The sequence below is a fragment of the Vulpes vulpes genome, chromosome 13 (genome assembly GCF_048418805.1).
Source record: "Vulpes vulpes isolate BD-2025 chromosome 13, VulVul3, whole genome shotgun sequence".
Lineage (NCBI taxonomy): Eukaryota > Metazoa > Chordata > Mammalia > Carnivora > Canidae > Vulpes > Vulpes vulpes.
Window position 1 is genome coordinate 96,193,370 of NC_132792.1, and position 23,190 is coordinate 96,216,559.

Genomic DNA, 23,190 nt, shown 5'->3' on the forward strand with positions numbered 1-23,190 from the left:
TACCAGAGGGGTGAGCAAAGGTGTAAAAGACAACTGACACATTTGTAGTTTTCACAGTGGGAAGATGGTGATACATTCACCAAGACAAGGGATGTATGTAGAAGGGGACAAAGCATGGTGCCAAAAGAGATGGGAATCCTAAATATATCCTTCTCCTCCACAACCAACTACGTACTCTTCAAGCTCAGTTATTTTGGCCTTAAAAATAGGTGTTAAAATTCCATTCACTCAAATATTTGAATTCCTAATGCATGCCAGACTCTGTGCTAGCTGCTAGGGATGCAGAGTTCCTCACGGAATGTATGATCTGGTTGATGGACAGGGCTGACAAAAGCCAAATAATTGTACAAAATTTCAACTATGGGAAAATGTTGCAGAGAGCCTGCGAGTGGGGATCTGATCAAGTCAAGAAAGTCCACCAGGCTTCTCTGAGGAAGCTCCTGACCCCTAAGCAAAGGTCAAAGATATGTGTTCATGAAAGAATAAAGAGAAAAAGAACTGAAACTTTCCATTCTCACTTAAATTGATTTTATTCAAATTTGTCATTTCTTACCTAGGACACCAGGACCTAGAATCAATCTTTACTCCTATAACACAAATACTCTACTAAAATGTGAACTCCTGAGTAGAGACCAGGTCTTATTTTCTTTGAACTCCCAATTCTTAGTATAATGTAATAAGAATTCTCTAATGTTTACTTCAGAAAAATATGAATCTTTACAAAACACTAATCGATGCCCCTCTAATAATTATGTCTGTTGGCTCCCCACCACCACCTAAAATTCAAGTTCTTTTTCTTTTTTAAGATTTTATTTATTCATGAGAGACTCAGAGAGAGAGAGAGAGAGAGAGAGGGAGGGAGGGAGAGAGAGAGAGAGAGAGGCAGAGATACAGGCAGAGGGAGAAGCAGGCTCCATGCAGGGAGCCTGATATGGGACTTGATCCTGGGATTCTGGGTTGACGCCCTGGGCCAAAGGCAGCCACTAAACCACTGAGCCACCAGGCATCTCTAAAATTCAAATTCTTGAGCACAAACTTATCATAAGACTCATTACTAGCTGGTCCTAAATTACCTTCTTGGCTTCATCCTGTCACTACTTCTCAGCACCCTAATCACTCATCTCTGCTTTGGCCTTACCGTATTTCATGGGGTTTTTGAAAACTATTTTTCTTTATCTTTGCATGTGTTGTCCTCTTCCATAAAGATATTCTATCCCGTCATATCTGTCTGGAGAACTCCTTACTCACTCTTCAAAACAATCTTTGAACGTGATGCCTTGCCCAACTTTCTCAAGCAGTTAGCAGACTCTCCTCTGAATTTCTGTAACCCTCCTGACATACCATCTGGCAGAACTCATTATTTATTCAACAAATATTTGTTGAGCACTCCTTTCTTCATCTAGCACCATCCTGGGGCAGGGGGGAATACAACAGTTAACTAAACAAAATCCTGCCTTGACTGAGGAGCATACATTCTAATTGTAGGAGATCAACAAACAAATGAATACTATGTGAAAGGTGCTTTTTTTTTTAAGGGCAAAAAAAGGGGGGGAGGGGATAAACACTGTTGGGTGAGGATCTTTCTGAATAAGAATGAAGTGAGGGAGCAAGTACTGTAGATATCTGGGATAAGACAGTTCTAGGCAAAGGAGATAATGAAAAGCAAAGGTCTGAGATCACACTATGCATATTTTCAGGCCACAACGCTATGAAACTTGAAGTCAATCACAAGAAAAAATTTGGGAAGACCACAAGTACAGGGAGGTTAAAGAATACCCTTTTAAAATTATGAATGGGTTAACCAGGAAATTAAAAAAGAAATAAAAAAAATACATGGAAGCAAATGAAAATGAAAACATGACAGTCCAAAACCTTTGGGACGCAGCAAAGGAGGTCACAAGAGGGAACTACATAGCAATTCAGTCCTTCCTCAAGAAGCAAGAAAAATCTCAAGTACACAACCTAACCTTAAATCTAAAGAAGCTGGAAAAGAACAGCAAATAGAGCCTAAAACCAGAAGAGAAATAATTAAGAGCAGAGCAGAAATAAAGGATATAGAAATCAAAATAAATAGTAGAACAGATCAACGAGACTGGGAGCTGATTCTCTGAAAGAATTAACAAAACTGATAAACCCCTAGCCAGATTTATTAAAATGAGAAGGGACTCAAAATAAATAAAATCACGAACTGAAAGGGGAGAGATCACAACTAACACTACAGAAATACAAACAATTATTATGACCAATTATATGCCAACAAATTGGGCAACCTGGAAGAAACGGATAAATTCTTAGAAACATAAATTACCAAAACTGAAACAGGAAGAAATAGAAAATTTCAACAGACCCATAACCAGCGAAAAATTTGAAGCAGTTATCGGAAATCTCTCAACAAACAAGAGTCCAGGGCCAGATGGCTTCCCAGGGGAACTCTACCAATTTTTAAAGAAAAATTAATAGTTACTCTTCTAAAACTGTTCCAAACAATAAAAATGGAATGATAACCTCCAAACTCATTCCACAAGGCTAGCATTACCTTCATTCCAAAACCAGACACAGACCCCACTAAAAGGAGAATTACAGACCAGTATTTCTGATGAACATGGATGTAAAAATTCTCAGTAAGATACTAGCTAATGGAATCCCACCATACATTAAAAGGACTATTCACTATGATCAAGTGGGATTTATTCCTCGGCTTCAGGGGTGGTTCAATATCTGCAAAGCAACCAACATGATACATCAAATTAATAAAAGAAAGGCTAAGAACCATATGAGAAGATCCTCTCAATAGATGCAGAAAAAGCATTTGACAAAATACAGCATTCTTTCTTGATAGAAACCCTCAAGAAAGCAGGTATGGAAGGAATATACCTCGACTTCATAAAGGCCATATAGGAAAGACCCACATCTAATTTCATCCTCATTGGGAAAAAACCAAGAGCTTTTCCTCTATGGTCAGGAACATGACACAGATGTCCACTCTCACCACTGTTGTTTAATATAGTACTGGAAGTCCTAGCCTAAGCAATCAGACAACAAAAAGAAATAAAAGCTATCCAAATTGGCAAGAAGTCAAACTTTCACTCTTCACAGACAACATGATACTGTGTAGAAAACCCAAAAGACTTCACCAAAAACTAGCAGAACTGATTCATGAATTCAGCAAAGTTGAAGTTTCTGTAGGTTGAGATAAAATCAACATACAGAAATCTGCTGCATTTCTATATACCAATAATGAAGCAGGAGAAAGAGAAATCAAGGAATTGATCCTATTCCAACTGCATCTAAAACCATAAGACACCTAGAAATAAAGCTAACCAAAGAGGTAAAAAGTCTGTACGCTGAAAACTATAGAACACTTATGGAAGAAACTCAAGATGACACAAAGAAAAAACATCCTATACTCATGGATTGGAAAAACAAATATTGTCAAAATGTCTATACTACCCAAAGCAATCTACACAATCAATGCAATTCCATCAAAATAACACCAGCATTTTTCACAGAGCTAGAACAAATAATCCTAAAATTTGTATGTAACTAGAAAAGACCCTGAATAGCCAAAGTAATGTTGAAAAAGAAAAGTGGGAGGCATCACAATCCCAGACTTCAAGCTGTATTATAAAACTGTAATCATCAAGACAGTATGGTACTGCACAAAAACAGTCACATAGATCAATGGAACAGAAAAGAGAATCCAGAAATGGACTCACAACTATACGGTCAACTCATCTTTGACAAAGCAGGAAAGCATATCCAATGGAAAAAGGAAGTCTCTTCAACAAACGGTGTTAGGAAACCTGGACAGCCACATGCAGAATTAAACTGGACCACTTCCTTACAGCATACAAAAAATAAATTCAAAATGAATGAACATTTGTGAGACAGAAAACTATCAAAATCCTAGAGGAGAAAACAGGCAGCAACCTCTTTGATCTAGGCCACAGCAAGACAGGTCTCTGGTGGCAAGGGAAACAAAAGCAAAAATGAACTTTTGGGATCTCATCCAAATAAAAAGCTTCTGCACTGCAAAGGAAACAGTCAACAAAACTAAAAGGAAACCTATGGAATGAGAGAAGGTATTTGCAAATGACATACCAGATAAAGGGCTAGTATCCAGAATCTATAAAGAACTTACCAAACTCAACACCCCAAAAATAAATAATTCAGTTAAGAAATGGGTAAAAGACATGGACACTTTTCCAAAGACATAAAATGGCTAACAGATGCAGGATAAAATGTTCAACATCACTCATCAACAGGGAAATACAAATCAAAACCATAATAAGATACCACCTTACACCTCTCAGAATGTAAAATTAACAACTGAGAAAACAACAGATGCTGGGGAGGATGCAGAGAAAGTGGAACCCTTTACACTGTTGGTGGGAATACAAGCTGGTACAGCCACTCTGGAAAACTACATAGAGATTTCTCAAAAAGTTATAAGTAGAGCTACCCTATGACCTAGCAATTGCATTTCTACGTATTTACCCCAAAGGATATAAAGAGATTTGAAGGAACACATGAACCCCAATGTTTATAGCAGCAACAAGAGCCAAAATATGGAAAGAGCCCAGATGTCCATCGACAGATGTATTTGATAAAGGTGATGTGGTATATCCGTACAATAGAATATGACTCAGCCATCAAAAAAAAAAAAAAAAAAAAAGAAAGAAAGAAAGAAATATTGCCATTTGCAACAGTGGATGGAACTAGAGGGTATTTTTTTAGGGGTTCTTTTTTGGAGGGGGGTTAAATTTATTCATGAAAGAGAGAGAGAGAGGCAAAAACATAGGCAGAGGGAGAAGCAGGCTTCCCATGGGGAGCCTGATGCAGGACTTGATCCCAGGACCCCAGGATTGAGCCAAAGGCAGATGCTCAACCACTGAGCTGCCCTTATGCTCCTGGAACTCGAAGATATTATGCTAAGCAAAATAAGTAATCAGGGAAAGACGATTATCATATAATCTCACTCATATGTGGAATTTAAGAAACAAAACAGAGAATCACAGGGGAAGAGAAGAAAAATAAAACAAGATGAAATCAGAGAGGGAGACAAACCGTAGGAGTCTCTTAATCATTGGAAACAAACTGAGGGTTGCTGGAGGAGGGGAGGGGTTGCAGGATGGGTGAGCTGGTTGATGGGCGTTAAGGAGGGCACTTGTTGTGATGAGCACTGGGTGCTTTATGTAAGTGATAAATCACTAAATTCTACACCTGAAACCAATACTACATGGTATGTTAACTAACTTGAATCTAAGAAAGAAAAGAAAAAGTCTGAGGGAGAACATGCTTGGCAAGTTCAAGAACTAACACTGAGGTCAGAGGGACAAAAGTGACGGGGAGAGGCAGACTTCAGAACAGTGGCAGAGGGCCAGATGTGTAGGGCTTTGGCTTTTATTCCAGCTAACAAGCAAAGCCATTGGAAGTTTCCGTACAGAGAATTGATGTGAACTGATTCATGTTTCAGAATGATCTGTGAATACTGGGTTTAGAACACTGCTGCAGATAAGGGTGCAGGCAGAGAAAGCAGTCAGAAAATCACTGTGACAATCCAGGCGAGAGATGGTGGGGGTGCGGATCTGGGTGATAAGAGTCTAATATGGCAAGTGGCCAGATTTTTTTTAAGAGAGAGCATGAGCAGGAAGGGGAGAGGAAGGGGCTGAGGAAGAAGGAGAGAATCACAAGCAGGTTCCAAGTTCAGCACAAAGTTTGACACGGGGCTCGATCTCATGTCCCTGAGATCATGACCTAAGCCAAAATCAAGAATCAGATGTTTAACTAACTGCACCACCCGGTGCCCCCTGATGTATTTCAAAGGTACATCTAATAGAATTTGTTGATGGACTGAAAGTGGATGTGACACATAAAAATAAAACTGTGAAGGATAAGTCAAAGGTTCCCAGACTTGGGCAAAGCACCTGGAAAGACAGATCTTCCATCTACCAAAATGCAAAAGACTGCAGAAGGGGCAAGCTTTGAGTAGAAAGCTAGAGTTCTCTTTAGGACATTTTATGACACGTAGGAGCTATCTTAGACATTTAAGTGAATATGCCACATGGATATTTAGACAGAAGTCTGAGTTCAGAGGGAAGACAAAGGCTGGAGATACAGAATTATGGATTTATCAGAATACAGACAATGTTTCAAGGCACAAGACTACCATGAGGCCATGTTAGGCAATGTTGCTCAAGCTTTAATGTCTGTATGAACCACCTTCAGAGTTGAAAAACATGTAGATTTTTATTCACTAGATCTGAACTGAGGCCTTGGGTTCTCCATTTCCATCAAGTTCCCAGGTGATGCTGATGCTAACCATCAGACTGCAGTTGGAGAAAAAAGGACCTAGAACTAAGCAGGGACAGAAAAGAGGTTCCTGCCTGACCCCTGCAACACTCTAGTATCAGAAGTTGGAAGGATGCAAAAGCACTGGCAAAGGAAACAGAATGTGATATCACAAATGTGATATTCTGGAAGCTAAGTAAAGAAAATGTTCTAAGAGGGAGGTTGTAATCACAAACTTTACATGCTGATGAGAGGTCAAGAAAGAAAAAGAGAACTGAGAAAGTGGCACTCAATCAGGCAGCTGAGTGCAGTCCGGCGGTGATCTGGTTGAGAGCACTACATGCAGTAGTGGAAACAAACATATAAGCAGAAGATAATGGTAAGAAAGGAGAGGACTCTGGGATCAGAGGTATTTTTAACAGATTGAGCATTTTAAAGACAAGAGCACTGATGGGAATGAGGAATAACCAATTACCTGGGGAAGAGGAGGAGCCGCACAGACGTCCACCTGTAGGCCCGGGGAGAATCCCAGGCACAAGGGGAGGGTGGTTTCAGTCAGGGACATAATAGTCATCAGGGCAAAGCAGAAAAGGCGGAAGATACACACATATGGACACATCCAGGTGTGTGAGGGCTGTGACAGTGGGAACATGGGAAGCTTCTCAGTGCCGTAAACAATGTCCTCAGTGGCACAGGATGGAAAAGAAGTTACTGGTGAGATAAGCATGAAAGCAGCATGTGAAAGCAATGGACTACAGAAATGGAATAGGACCTCGGGGCAGCAAAAGAGCACACATGGGCTCTAGTGCCATGGGCTTACAGCCAGAGCCACCAGCACGGCCCTGGCTATGCCTCCAGCCTCACCTAGCCCCTTGAGGGCTGAGGCCGGCAAGAGGAGAGGGATGGTGTGATATCCTATCAGCAGAGTACAAGGCAGGGGACTGATCCCACGTTGCCCCTTGAAAGCTAGGCCTCAAAGGCGGACAAGACGTGAGGGCACATGTGGAGTGGCGGGTGGGGTAAAGATGGAGATGATATGGTGCAGTCAAAGCAATGTTGGGATCAAGGTTTCTAAGAGAGCGGGTCCAAAGACAGGAGACAAGCGTCAAGCTGTGGGCCATACAGATAGGATGGTGCTGACACAGTTCCTGAGAAAGGCAAACTCCAAGGTCCAGTCTTGGCAGTGAGCTGCTGGGGTGAAGGGCCAGATCCCTTGTACATTATACTGACACTGTCTTTCCACACGTTCATCTCTTGCCCTAGACTGACCGTGAATCCCCCAGATTGAGGGACCAGATCTTTATCTTGGTATCACTGTGCCTAACAAAGCACCTGACACACAGTGGGCACTCAGTAGATACATCTGGTTAATGAAATCCTCTCAATGCTAAGGACAGTACAAAGTGCACGTGGCTTACAATAAATATTTAATGAAGATATCAATTTAGTCAATAAAAACATTTCAGAAAATGAAGATGGACCCAGAAGGTCAACCCAAAACCTAAAGGATAAATTATACTCAGCAGTGTCTACCTATAGCACAAATATAAGGAAGCTGCTAGTTTTTTAATGCAACAAACACAAAGCTAGATTCAGAGCCCCTGCCACTTATTGGATTTCCTCTAGAATGTTTCATGTTTCAAATGGAAGCTGTTAAGAGCTGTATTCTGTGGTACTCGATTTGCCATCTATCACATCAACTAATTAATATGTTTTGTATTGGGCAGTAGAGAAGATACAAAAGTTAAATACCACAAGGTCTCTGCCCTTAAGAGAAATGTAATGCTGTAGGATATAAGGGAAGAATACACAAAAAGTTACTTAACAAGAAAAAGGGCAAGAACAAGGCACTGTGGCTAATTCTCAGAAGAAGGAGGGGGGAACAAGAGAGAAGTGAGTGCCAAGAATACAGAGGTGGGTGGTATCGCCAAGCACCAGGCCGGTGCAGCCTACAGTAAAGACACACAGAAGAGGGCCAGATAAGAAAGGGACGGACAGCCAGTTTAAAAAGAGAAGACAACACTGGGCCTGGGAACAATGACCACTTTGGTCAGACCCTATGTCTTCTGTATGTCAAATGTCAGTGGAGATGGTATCACTTTTCTCCACTGTGACCTGTAATACTTACTGAATTAAACTCTATTTGACAGAGGTCATAACTGGTTCTGTGTTACTTTCCTCCAGACAAAACCCAAATTGTTATGTGACCACTTCCCATTTTGAAGTTTTGACTTAAAAAGACATGAGCACCCACCCCTGCAACTGGTGAGAAATGCTAAAACTGGCTTCAATTTCATGACATAACTCTCTATTGGTTTTGCCAGTCTACACTATTGGGTTGTATGCATTATTCATGCACATTTCAACCAAAATAGCATTAAGAGGAAAACCTAGCAAGAAAGCCTTTTTTGAGCAACTGATCTCAACATGTTTCTAAAAAGGAAAACGAACAGACAGCAAGAAAACCAATATATTTTGAAGTTATAATATCCAAAAGGCAAGAATTTTGGTGAAACTGCCATCTCAGTCAGACCAGTTCTACAAAATAACAGCCACAGAATTATTTAACTGGTAACAGATGTTTCAAAAATAATTCCTTAGAAGATTACTAGAGATTCACAAAGTCAAGCACCCTGAATTGTCCCTCCCCCTTAGCAACTTTTTCATTCCCATCTCCTTTCTGTGAGCAGGTCTCAGAGCCCAAACTGGATTGTTAATTTCCTCAAGCACAAATTTTATGCTTTGATACCATCTCACCCCAGCTCACTCCTTGCATCTCTCTTCTCCCACACAGAATCCAAAGTGGAGCACGAAGACCATATGAAATCAGCAAGCACGACCAATTCTCTTGTATCGAATACCAATGCATTTTTAGGGAGGACAGAAATATCAGTGGCATATGTTCAAAACCTGTATCCCATATTTAGAGAGGAACTCGGGGATCTAAAAAGATAAGGTACCCATGGTCATACAAAGACCAGTACAGTACAATGAAGAGCCTATGAAAGAGGTGTCAGTGAGTGAGCACTAAAGAAGAAATGATTAATTCTGCCAGGGGAGTGAGGAAAGACAGCTCAGGGGAGGAGGTAATCTAGAGGTATTTGAAAGCTCTGGTAGGAGAAGAAGGGAGCAATAGAGCAAAAGTGAAACAGAAAGGGTAGGAATATGGGACAACTGGGTGGCTCAGCGGTTGAGCATCTGCCTTCGGCCCAGGGCATGATCCTAAAGACCTGGGATCGAGTCCCATGTTGGGCTCCCTGCAGGGAGCCTGCTTCTCCCTCTGCCTGTGTCTCTGCCTCTCTCTGTGTGTCTCTCATAAATAAAATCTTTAAAAAGGGGGGGGGGGGGTAGGAATATGAAGAAGGAACCACTTTCTTCTTCCCTAAAGTGGTTCTATTATTTCTATACTTCTTTCATTTGCAGTACAGCATTTTTCCAACAGAACCAGTTTTCCTTTAGTTTCTTCTTACATCTTTTTTGCTTCAGTGTGCATGACTGTTAGGCCCCTATACCAGGAAGTGGTCACTTTATGGTAAGATCAGCAATTTCACTCAACCATTACTTTTTTTAAACACACATACATTCATACATATACACACACACACAAAATTAGATGTTGCTCCTTTTAACTCATATTACACAACAGAATTCAACCAAATTGTGAATAAGAAATCTGTTTGCTTAAGGGAATTTTATGAAATCCTTAGTCACTGTGCATACTTGAAAAGTAATGTAAAAATGATCAAGAGATCCCACTGGGCTGGAAAAATTAGGCTATACTGTATGGTTACACCAAGGTTTTCTCTCAACCACACTGTATTAGATTTTCATTGATCCTGCTTATCTGCAAAAACCTAAAGGGACATGATAAGGGAAAAGCAGCTAAGAGAAAACGGGAAGTTACATGGACTTTAAGTCTAAACAAATACAATTATCCTGTTTTTTAAAGGAAGTAACAGAAGTTGTAAGCAACTTTTAAAAAGAAAATTAAACATTTAGTCAAAATAATTTATGAATATTTTAAGAGAAGACTCTTTAAGAATCTTTTTATATCTCTTAAATATCAGCTTGATTTAATCTTTTACTATGAGTCAGCAATTAAAAATAAGCTTTAAATGAAATATAGGTTTGCATACGTTTGGTCTTATTTAAATCCACATCTAGTAGCCTGCTGTCACTACCATGTTTCAGGGTTGGAGAAGCCTGGTGTGGCTAACACAGTAAGCGAAGGGAGTAAGGCAACAAGGCTGATTTGAGGACACAGGCAGAATGTGGACCATGTCAAGAGCCGTGAAGGCCTGTTAAGGAGTTTGATTTTTATTTTCAGTGCAATGAGAAGCCACCACAGGATTTTAGGCAGGGGAATGCAATGAGGTGACAGTCTGCAAAGTGTCAATGTGGATAGTGTGTATAGAGTGAACTTCAGGAGGGCAAGGCTGGAAGCATGGTATTAAGCAGCTGGACAAGAGTGGGTACAGCACAGGTGATAATAAGCGCTTAGTGTGCCAGATACTGTTTTAAGTATAAATATTTATCATGATAAGCTCATGATCCATCTGCAGATGAAGTAATGAGGCACACAAAAGTGAAGTAACTTTCCAAAAGATAAATTATTGGTCTGCCAATTCCTATATCAACAGCCTCCAGCCCCAGCTTTTGACCCTATAGTAAAAGAACATACATGGCTTCCAGGTATGATTTTAAGACAGAAACGGACAAGCTTTAAGCTAGGTTTCATTGATATGGCACATGAATATCACAAACCACTCCTAGGTTTCTGGCTTTAGGAGAGGAGAGAGGTGCCATTTACTAAAGCGAGGCAACACCGAGAAGAAAAAGAGAAGGATCATCTAGGAGAAAAAATACATTTATTTATCCAGCTGACAGCTAAGTATATAAGTCTCTAACAAGAGATCAAGAGGTCAGGGTTAGAGCTGTCAATTTGGGAATTGTGGTAGTCAGACTAATGGTCCCCAAAACATGTCCATGTCCTAGCCTCTGAAAACCAGTGGAAATATTACCTCATAAGGTAAGAGGATTCTGCCGACATGATTGAGCTGAGGGCCTTGAAGTGGGGAGGTCACCCTGGATTACCTGGGTGGGCCCACTGTGATCCCTAAGGTCCTTTAAAACATAAGGGAGAAAAGTCAGAGGCAGAGACAGAGCCTGGAAGATGTCACACTGCTGCCTTTGATGAGGAAGGATGGGGCCTTAAGTCAACGGATACAGGTGATCTCTAGAAACTAAAAAGGCCAAGGAAATAGATTCTCTCCCAGAACCTCTATAAGAAATACAGCCCTAATCAAGACCCTGACTTTGAGACTTCTGACCTCCAGGACTGTAAGAAAACAAATCTGCACTGTTTAAGCACATTTGTGGTAATTTTCTACAGCAGGAATAGGAAATGATTAAAGGAATTTTAAGTCAGTACTTAAAATGATGCAGTATTGAAAGTGAAGGTGGAAGAACAATAACCAAACAGAAGTCCTTGAGAAGGTGCCAGGAAAGGGGTACATGCACAAATGAGGAGGGGATGGCTTTAACTGAGGAGGGACATTTCTTCCTTTGCAACAGAAAGGAAGAAGGAAGCAGGAGTGGAGGTTGATGTGTAAAGATTGTAGTGAGAAGATAAAGTCATTCCCAAATGATGGCTTTTATGATCTCAATGAATTATATGGCTCGGCTATCAGCAGATCAAGACTTGAACCTGGGGCATCTGACTTAATCTTAATGCAGTTATAACACTGCATCAAATGATTTTCAAGATTTCTAGTAGGAAACAGTAGGAGTGGCCACAGAAAGGGTACTCTGTTCAGGCAAATATACCAAAACTCGGGGGGGGGGGGGGGTCACTCAGGGCAGGAAGGAGCAAAGGCATGGCACCTGTCCCCTCCTTCATTTCTACAACCATGGTAGAACAGGCTGATTGACCTAGGCTCCTGAACTTGGCCTCAGGATCCCTCTCAACACAGCAAACCCTAAAGCAACAGGTCCTGCAAACCAGTCTGAATTGGCACTTGAACTGCAATATACTTGCCAAGGGTCACCTAGGGACTATAGTTCTCTTTATCTCTTCCTCCCAGAGGAGATGATTTTGGAGAGTGTTTTGAGTGCTAAAATATGACTGAGAAGCAGAAAGATGACAGAAGCTGCTAAATGTCTATCAAGGAGAGAATGATCAAGAAAACAGTGGTGAATCACATCCTGGACTTCCATACAACCTTTAGAAAGAATGACTTAAGAGTTGTACTACCAATGGGAAAGATTTCCAAGTTATGTTGTTACATGAAAACGCAGACCCCGAATGATCATACAGCTATTTCTGCTCCTGATTTACAACAAAACAAAGCCATACGTACATGTACACATATACATGGGACTGCCTTAAAAAGGGCCTGGAAGAGAATCTAAAAGGCTGTCAGTAAGACCTTCCAAGAAAGAGTGCATAATTAGGATAAGGGATGAAGGGAAACTTTCACAGAGTAATGCACATACTTTTACATTGTTTATCACAATTTTTCTTAACATTTTCTTAAAAAAAAAAAAAAACACAAAGGATGCATCTGGGCTCTATTACATTCAGACCTCTTTGTACTTAATCCTATGATCCCTCTAGTGACTTTCCCTTTTGGATGCCCCCGACGGAAGGAATACAGGACATGACACTACTGGACTTGGCACAGGGTAGGTGTGAAAAAATGTCTGCAGCCTTCAATGTTATTCCCCCTCTTCTCCCACCTCCCTCAGTCATGTTAAACACTTCCTATGCCGGGTCACTCATCCCACTGCTTCCAAATCCTAGCTTTACTTTCTCTTCCCAATGAGTCACTCCTTTCACAAATGCCTTTTCTAAGTAACATCATCATCATCAGTATCCTCTTTTCTTTAATTATTCCTAAATCTGGCTATTAAAATTACTTTTCCCATTATTTGATTATTTCACACTTCCCACAAATGAAGGCCCTATTTGCCGCTTCTCTCATAATGAATCTCTTCTCCAAAAGCCCACCAAACAATCATTTTCTCTGTCTTATACGATCACACTGTTTTTAATCTCCTTAACCCAATCTTTAGTTTTCATTTCTATTGCCTCTCCTTGGGGTGCTTCCTTTATTCTGAATGTGATCCTTTCACACCTGCTATCCACCAGGGTCTCCTGCTTCTGTGGTCAAGTTCCAGGCGACCAGTAATTGCACAGATCCATCTATTCTCTAAGAACTTGATTGCCTCACTTTAGAGAGCTGCTCTCAGCCTTGCTCACCTCCAGCCACTCCCCCACCCTTACCACCCTCAAAAACTCTGAAGTCATTCCCTCAAAGGCAGAACCACTCAGTGGGCCACCCCCTCCCAGGGGAGTCCTACCTCCTGACATGTCTCCTATTTCTGGAGCCCCTAGTACGTATCAGGCAGGTTCTAAACATAGTTTTAAGATAGGAATTAGTTTAATCCTGCCTCAGCCTATTGATATCGACAATCTACTCATCCCTATTTTAAATAGGTGTAAACGGAAAACCAGAAGGGTTACAGAACTTATCCAGGGTCATGCAGCCAGCAAATGTCAGAGTTAGGATTCCAATTTTGGCAATGGGAGTCCGCGCTCATCAGTATGAGTTTTTTGGCATTTATTTGAGGCAAAATTAAGCACTGCTTTTCCTCTGCTCTAGCCACACCCTGGTCTCACCTCTACAGTGGCACTTGACACACTGTACTTACTATAACCACGTGTTACTTATTTGCATCCTTTGAGGGTACAGAGTACTCTCTGACAACAGTTAACTTTCTCTATCCTTAAATATGCGATAGCACCTGGCACTAGGATGTATTTAACGGACGCTGAATACAAGAGAAAAAAATCAAATTCTTTAGCACTCCCTCGCTAGCTTAGCATACACCGTAAATGGAGACAGGCTCATTCTCAACTTTCAGCTTCCTGCCTCAATAACAAAACACAGAAGACAGATGGTGTGGGAAGCGGTAGTGTTACATCTGCTCAGTCCACCACACTCTAGATGACATCTACCCTCCAAAGACATCTAGGTGCTGGGCTTCCAATCGCCAACAACACAGATGGCAGGATGCTAGCGTTACCTGACAGTGCATCATAGAACTCGTCCTCACTGAGGATGCTTCGAGGAGGTGAGCCTTCAACCAGAGACCGCTCTAATTCATGATGCTCGGTGGCCAGAGTCTCCAGTGCTTCTGACAAAATTTTGTTTTTTTCTTGTTCTTGTTCCAACTTAAAATTCCTCACCTAGAAGAAAACAGATATTTAAAAAAAAAAAAAAAGACTTCAGAGTGACAGGAGACATCGACTTATGCAGAAGGAGGTAAAATTTATTTGCTTTTGATCCAGTTCAACTGCAACAACAGAAATGAAAACAGTCGTGTGATATACACACACGGATGAATGAGCACAATTACTAAACCAATTCTGTTCTTCCCATGGAGCCTTTTCTTACAACAGCTCTAGCTAATGAAAACGGATTAAGACTAGCAAATTTGGCTCAAAGGATCAAGATTCTAGTATTAGAACATGAGCCAATTCACAAGTCAAAGTTTTTTAAAAATATAGTCTCTCAATATTAATCATGAAATTAAGCCAGTTTTTGAACAAAATAATTAAAGCCATTCTGAGTATTAAAATGTGTACCACACTAAAGCATAAGATACCATCGGGACGCCTGGGTGGCTTAGTAGGTTAAGTGTCCGACACCTGATTTCAGCTCAAATCTTGATCTCAGGGTGGGGAGATGGAGTCACATGTTGGGCTTGCACTTAATGGGGAGTCTGCTCAAGATAGTCTCTCTATACCCTCGCCTCCCACCCCACTCACATGCTCTTAAAAAAGAAAATTAAAAAAAAAAAAAGGCAAAGAAAAAAAAAGCTTAAGACAGAATCCTCCAATTTACTTCCAAAATAGCTTATATCTCAAATGAAAGGAAATGAGTAGCCAGGCAATGACATTTTGACTTCCATTTTTCGATTCCATATTTTGGTTACAGTTCCATATTTTACCTTGAATTTTTTACACTAACAACAAAAAGGGATTATAAAAAAGGCAAAACCTGGTTTGATTTTTCATCTTTTAATAAGATAATCTATCCTCCTGACTAAATACAAGAGCATCTCAACCTGTGCAGTTAACTAACACCTCCTGAAATTTAGGTAAGCCAATCCTCCTACAACAGAGCAGGTGCTAGATTTGATGCGGACAGTTTTACCCATCTTGGCATCAGAACTCTAGGAATCTCACGTTTCTTAGCTGCTTCACCTAAAAATTAGACAACAGTGGAATCCTCTATCAGTAGCCTTCAACCTTTATTTACTTTTTTTTTTTAACTTTAGCAGAACAGAACCTTTCTCAAAAATAACTCCAACACAGGAAACAGATGTTTTAGAAAGCTGCACTGGGTGACACTGGTAGAATCAGGAGCACTATGGCTTCCTTTCTCCTATATCCACAGCAGGGGCTATTCCAACAGTTTGAGAAGCACCGAATAGGGAGACTCTACAACTTCTACAGGTTTCAAGTTCAGTGTCTGGGTCTTGGGAGTCACAGAGCCCACTCAGCTGCTCCCTGAATTAGTCTCTCTGCTGAATCTCACCCTTTCACCTCCTGACATCCCCAGCACATTCTCCTCGCTGTGATTCTGACACCAGACTCCTCTGCAGCCCTGAGTTGCTGAGAGCCACATCAGGTTCAACACTGAGAGTCCTGGACAGAACTTAAAAATACAGCCTTATTGAAATCCTAAGTTCCTAACAGAAATAGAGTAAAACCTTTATCATCTTGGGAACAGTTCCAGTCCTCAGGCACCTTAGTGTTTATCATTACAGTAATGAGATTATCATCAGATTATTGACTTATTGTTTGTGATCACAAAATAAGAGCAATAAATAGTAAATAAGCAAAAACATGCAGAAATAAAAAGATTAAATATTTACATAATCACAGTTTTTAAGAAACTGCAAAATACTTACAAATACTCCTATAATCTATATTTTTATCTCCAAAGGAGGAAATATTCTGATTATGGCTGGAGTCAACTTAAAAAACAAAACAAGACAAATTGTTCTCCCTCATTTCATGGGTTAGACAATTCATTTATCTGTAAACAAGGACTACAAAATTGAGCACAATGTCCAAAGTGATCCTTTCTTGAAATGAAAAGATCTTTATAGCCCTGTTATATATGTAGATTCCAAAAATACCACTGCAGGAGGATCCAAGCTCCTTCACCCTGCCTACCTGCTCCTGCTATCTTTTTAACTTTTCAAATATCAAAATGCAAATGCACTGTTGACGCTGAACCTTTCAATATACGAATCAATTAAATTAATGCTTCTAGTTCACAAATACATTAGTTTTATACCTACATACACCTAGATTTTAGAATAGTGGCAAAAGAAATGATCAAGGCCCCCAAATACCATGTTCCCTCAACAAAATCTTATTCAAAATTCAATTTATCCTTTATCCATCTAAAATAAGCACCACTTCATTTCTGCTACTTGGACATATGTTCTCACTTGTTCTTAAGAGGAGTGAAAGGGGTGGGAAGCAGAAACAGAAGAGACTCTCACCACTATTCTAGCTCTTACCTTGTTTTTAACTTGTTGATCTGACTGCATTTGTACTTGTTTCAAGGCATCTTACTCTAAAATTACACACAAAATGACAATTGCTTTCATCATGTACAGTGATGTACCTGAGAGTAGGTACATACATCACAGAAACTACAGTAAAGAGCTCTTTATTGCTTTAGAGAAGCATCTAGGATCACACTTAACTGCCATCGATACCATTTAGCCAGTTAGATCACTGGAATAATGTAATTTCAAATCCTCTACACTCTCAGTATTTCAGAAACACCAGGAGACAACCTGGCATTAAAAAATTACTGCAGAAGCCCAACATATATGTTTATAATTACATAAGAACCTTTCTAGAATATGAGTGACATTTTTTCAAATTAAATATAAAATTCAAATATAAAATGTATACCCTCAGCCCTGTAACTTTCCCATAACAAAAATTAACATGTAACATAGCAAACATAAATGTCATACTTACTAGGAATAATTTAAGAACTAAACCATCATACTCTTAATAATAAACCCATATCCACGCCTGTACTGCTTTAGATTAATGCAAATAGAAGCTTTTCCACTAGAGTCTTCTCAAACCACAGCAACATGATCATCTTATATCTCACTCCATTTCATGCTGGCAGTTGGAAATTCACAATGAACACTTCCAAAGTGTTCGTCACACTAACAGTGAGCAGATGCAGGCTAAAGAATCAAGAGTTTTAAAGTTACATGCTAGCCAGTACACACATTTTATCTACTCTCCTTCTATTAAGTACTCTATTTCCCCATGTTCCACAGAAGCTAAGTTGGACAGAGACAATAATTAAATCTGGCAAAAACACACTACTAGGTGGGGAGTAGGCGAGAGTATTCACAGAATACTGTGTCCAATTATCCAATTACAGGTTAGAGGAGATTCTGGCCTTGATCAATCTAGTAAAGCTCTTTCAACTGGCCACACTCCCATCAGCTAAATAGCATCAGCCTTACTCCTTGTGATTGATGTATGGCTACAAGAACACAGAATGTATTGGCTTAACACTGAAATACTAGACCTGAATTTAAAATGTCTAATTTTCTCTCTCAGGTAAGGAATTACATTGACACTTATTTTTGTGGTTATGGGACCAACACTAGATGGACTTCAAAACTTTTTAAGTTATGTGTGCTTTAGATGACTCTCTGCTGTGGCCACATAGCTGTTAAAGTGGGCCTGGTCCTTTATTGTTGGTAAAGGCTCTTCTGCTCCCAGAAGACTACCTAATTGTTTCGCTGTAGGAGGATGGAGCTCATGTAAATGACTGTCAGAGTTACTTCTAAATGCAGTGTCAGGCTGAATGACTACCTCACCTCCAAGGTCCAGGAAAATTAAGGTCTGAGCCCATGTCTGAGGCACAATCAAGTGTGATAATATATATAGCCTCAGGAACACAGCGTGTAGACATACTTTGTTTTATGGATTTACAAAGTATCTTTACACACATTATTGTTTGAAGCTTTCATGGATTCTAATGCTCTTCTTCTGCGCCATCCCAATACCACCTTTCCAAGCGTGATGCATTTCCTGATGTTCCCGAAGACTTTTCTTCTGTCCATTCCATTACTAAAAAAGACACTTATGTAGGAATAAATATGCTTCAGGGATCGAAGCAGATCTGCTTGGTACAGTCTGGAGAGGAGGCAGGCTACACAAGGCAGTTGCGGCAGGAAAGGACTGCAGAAAGCTTGCAGGTGGCCTTAAGAACCCTGGCTTTGAATCTGTGGGATGGGAAACTGATGGAGGGGCTCTGAGCAGAGGTGAGCAGAGAAGTAAAGTTGTCTGATCTACAGCTGAATACAATCTCCCTGGCTGACCTCGTGGAGAGCCAGGGTGAGGTCAAGAGTCAAATCAATAAGATCCCTTAAGAGGCTGCTAAAACAGTCCAGGTAAGAGATGGGTAAGAGCAACGAAAAGTGTTCTTAAGTAGTGAGATTCTGAATACGCTTTGTAAGAAGGCCTAAATAATTTGCTGACAGGGTGCCTGCCTATAGGATACGTTAAAAAAAAAAAATCAAGGATGATTTCACAGTTTTGGCCTAAGCAACTAAAGACAGAGCCATGGTTACCTAAAAGAGGGAAGACTGCAGAAGGAATGGGGACAATTGGGAACTCCTTTCATATATGGTAGGTATGAGATGCTATCAGACATCCAAGTGTAGGTGTCAAGTAGACAGACATCAAATCAGGTGTTCAAGGAAGAGGTCCAGGCTGGAAATAGAACTCTGGAAGTATTTTGTAAATATATTATGAGCTGAAAGAATAAGGAAGCTGTAAGGAATCACTGAGGGAGAAAGTGCGGTGTAAATAGGAAGAAATCCAAAGACTTACTTTTTCTTCTGATAGAGGAACCAGTACAAGGAAACAAAGAGAGAGAGGAAGAGATACAGAAGGAAAACTAGGTGTATGTGGTGTCCTGTAAGCATCTGAGAACTTTTCAAAGAGGATTTAGGCATCAACCATGTCAAACACCAATGATAAATATGGGAACTAGGAAAAAGGACCTCTAGGTTTGGTGACAGGATCGATGGTGAACTTAACATCTGGCAGTTTCAGCAGAGTTTGAAAGGATACTGAAGACAAAAGCCCTGACTGGAGTGGGCCAAGAAAAATGAGAGAGGAAACCTGGAGAGTATAGTCCAAACCTAAGAAGTTTTGCTAAAAAGGGAAGACGACTACTGGGGCAATTGCTGGAAGGGGACAGGAAAGTCAACAAGGCTTTATTATGGAAGACAACTCAGCACGTTTCTATCCTGATGGGAAAGATTCAATAGAGCAGGGGTAATTAATGATGTGGGAGTGAGAGGACAGGACAGCTGGAATGATGTTCTCCAATTTGCTAAAAGGATGGGATGTAATCCACAAGTATATAATTGGCCTTTGTCAGGGCATGGAAAAGTTCATCCTTAGCTGCAAGAAAAAAGGCAGAGTGTAGATGTGCACAGATTTAGATGGGTAGATACGGGTAATAAAGTTTTGTCCTAACTGCTTTTGCTTCAACATGAATATACGAAATACAGAGAATAACAAAGAGGTTACCAACTTACTGATCACAGCATGTGATGTAGTAAGAATCCTCTAGTCTAACATATACAACATAAAAAAGTTCTCCCTGTGATAAAAAAATCATCATTTCTAAGGCCTTTTAAAGCCTCATTCACACTAACCTGGTCAGCCTAGAACAAGGCAGCTGTTCATTTTCCTGTTGCTTACAGTCAATGGCCACTGGCTCTTGCATCATTAAAAAATGTCCCTTTCTTACTGGCATTGCTATCTTCCTCAATTTGGCTCAAGACAAGAGAAAAAGGAAATCCCACTGGGAATTAACCACCGTGCCTCTCTGCCCTTAGGTAGATGAGGGCCTGTATCTGGTTGTTGACTTACTGACATACTCTAAGTAAAATAACCTCAATGGAACTTGTTAAACTGCTAACAAGTTTCTGCTAGTAATCTATTAAAGTCACTTCCAAGTATATCTTTAGACATTTAAATCAAGGAGGAATTTGGGGGATAACTGGCTACTCCTATGTATAGGAAAGAGCCCAATAAACAGGCACTGAAGAAATATTTGACAAATAAATGGAGGTTTTTAAAAGCAATGTGGTAATGATACTGGGAGGAATACAAACTCAGGAATAAGTACAAAAGTACTTATTTTTGTCAGACTGATTTAAAAATAATGTCTCAAAGAAATAACATCAATGAGAAACTAGTAATACATACAAACAATATAACAATGTAGAACTATTCACTTCCACAGTATACTTCCAACAGCAGATTCAACATGTATTTACTCCACTGCCTTGTTCAATGGTTCTTGTACTTAAAATAACTTGGTACAAGTAAGGTCTCATAAATAATTTTCTCTTTCAATTGCAAAGATGAATCATTTGACTACAATTATAACACTTATATAAGGTGTATCTACACTGAAGTTTCCACAAGTATGTTTACTTTCTATTCCAGAAGTAGCACTTACAGGATTATATTCCTAAAAGTACTATGCACAGTTCAATGCATAATTTCCAATATATAATATTCTACTTTATAGTATATTAAAAGTTTCAAAAAGTTTTCACGTATCATGTATACAGCAGAATGCTAAATTGCCATGTAATGGAATATATTAAACACACTTTAAACAACTTTCAATGTAATGTAATAAATTGGTGTTGACTATATTAAAAGGGTAAAATTCTAAATCAGCTATTTAATAAAGATTCTGAAATTTTTTCAAATACTTTCTTAATCATGTCTTTTTAACCCCATCAAATATCTGTTCATAACTGAATTTCCTACTGCTAAGAATGGTTCCTGGAATATCCCTAAAAATAATCATTGAAACAGTATTTTAAAATGAATAAACATTAAGGTATATAATAACAAGAAAGGTAGAGAGGGCATTGAAGCAATGCAAAATAATTCTTTTGAATAAATTCTTTTTTCAACTAGTATCTATATTTCGAGGTTTACCAAGAAATAACTCAAGTGCAGGGCCCTTAACAGAAATGTCTCTAAAAATCTTATTAACTTCATTGTGAGTTCATTGAGAAAAAAGAGAAAAAAAAGAAAAAAAGAATTTCATAAGCATTTGTATGAACCATGGTTCTGTGTGCATAGGACTAATTTTATATCTACAACTGATTATTTGTATAGCGTTTTACAGTTTAAAAGGCACTTTTGCATACTATTAGTTCATTAAATGTTAACAACCCTATGAGGAGTATGTGTGTATGTGTATAAACTGAAGATCATAAAGTTTAAGTTCCTTGCCATAGGTTAGAGGAATAAGAACTGCAACCAAGATCTTTTAACTTCAAATCCCATAAGCTTTCCAATCCACGGTGTGACAGTAACATTGTGATGGAAATAAGTGATCATAAGTCTCAGAAAACAGCGGGTTTCACTTTAGGGAGATTGGGGGAGGGTGTGTCCAAGAAGGTTAATGGTTATCAGGTTGGTGGACCAAGAAAATGGGGGCGGAGTGTGTGAAGCAGACTGACCTGGACTACAACAAAACATCTGTTAAAACCATCACTTGGACCCCTGTCAGGGATTACATCACTGTAAAATGTCAAATTCATAAGGCAGATTAGAAACGTGCTGAATCCATGCTCACCAGGAGAAAGATTTCTCATTCCAAGAATGAGTAGATCTGTCCTGTTCAAAACCTGGCTTAGAGCCACGGTTCTCCATCATGAAGAGTATATCTAGATCAGCTAATATGATCTGTTTGGTTGTTTTTGTTTGTTTGTTTTAATTAGAAGGCCTAATTTTAGCCCAGACCAACTGAATCAAGACTTCCAAGAATGAACAAGGTTTGTGTACTATTACAGAAACTGCTAATTTCTCCCACTATCTATAGAAGAATCCCAATTTGTTAGCTGGCTATAATGCCCTCCAGCTAAAAGATTATTTTTCAGTCTCTCTGGCAGCTGGGGCCATATGACTAAGTTCTGCCCACAAAGAATACAAGTATTGTGGGGAATTCACCAGATCTCCTTAAAGGGAAGGGCACACATCTACTTTGGCCCTTTGCTCCTTCCTGCTGACCATCATTTGATATATGGAATAGCCCCTAACATCTGAAACTACTATCCTAGGCTCGTATTGCTCAACTCCTATCTTCTTTAAGATGGAAAAAGAATCTCTAACTTATTTAAGCTAATGTTAGGTAGCTTGGAGTTTCCTGTTTAATGCTAATACTAACATTAGTACATGTAATTTTTTTTCCCCAAAGCGCTACAGATTATTCGGATGTGGTTCCTGATAAGAATTACTGATTTAAGAGAATTTCCATTTAGTTAAAAAATGTTTACTGAACACCTACTACTCTTCCAAAGTAAAGTGCTGGGGATACAAAATAGAATAAGAGACTGGTTAATCCAAGGAGATTTTACCCTGAGATTACAAGGTGAGAAAAAGACACTTCACATTCCTACCCAGCTCATATATTAAAAATGCAAATCCAACATTACTTCTTAAAGCTTTTCAGTGGCTCCTTCTTGCCTTTGGTTAGTCTCTAAATAGAGTGTAACCACCAAGTATTAGAAAGTCTTTTGTATTTATTTTTGTCAAAAAAAATTAGACAAATATTAGTCAAAAAAATAAAGATATAATATACACATGTAGGAAATATACAGATGGACAACCATGCCCTCCCATGGTCCACATGCCACATGGCCAAGGGTAAGGTACAAGATGCAGAGTAACTTCAGGATACTGTCATATGCTACAGATTAGTAGAGCTTGGTTATAAAGATTTACAG

General features: G+C 39.5%; 1 protein-coding gene across 13 annotated transcripts in view; it reads right to left on the minus strand.

Annotated features, from left to right (window-relative positions):
- OSBPL1A (oxysterol binding protein like 1A) overlaps positions 1 to 23,190 on the minus strand; it is a 243,936-nt gene that overhangs the window by 75,468 nt on the left and 145,278 nt on the right. For 12 of the 13 annotated variants that reach the window (XM_072735104.1, XM_026006517.2, XM_072735109.1 and 9 more), the window contains one exon: positions 14,380 to 14,542. The exons of the other annotated variant lie outside the window; for it this stretch is intronic. In XM_072735104.1, coding sequence (XP_072591205.1) covers positions 14,380 to 14,542 — 163 coding nt within the window. The remainder of the gene's footprint in view (positions 1 to 14,379; positions 14,543 to 23,190) is intronic. 13 annotated transcript variants of the gene reach the window in all.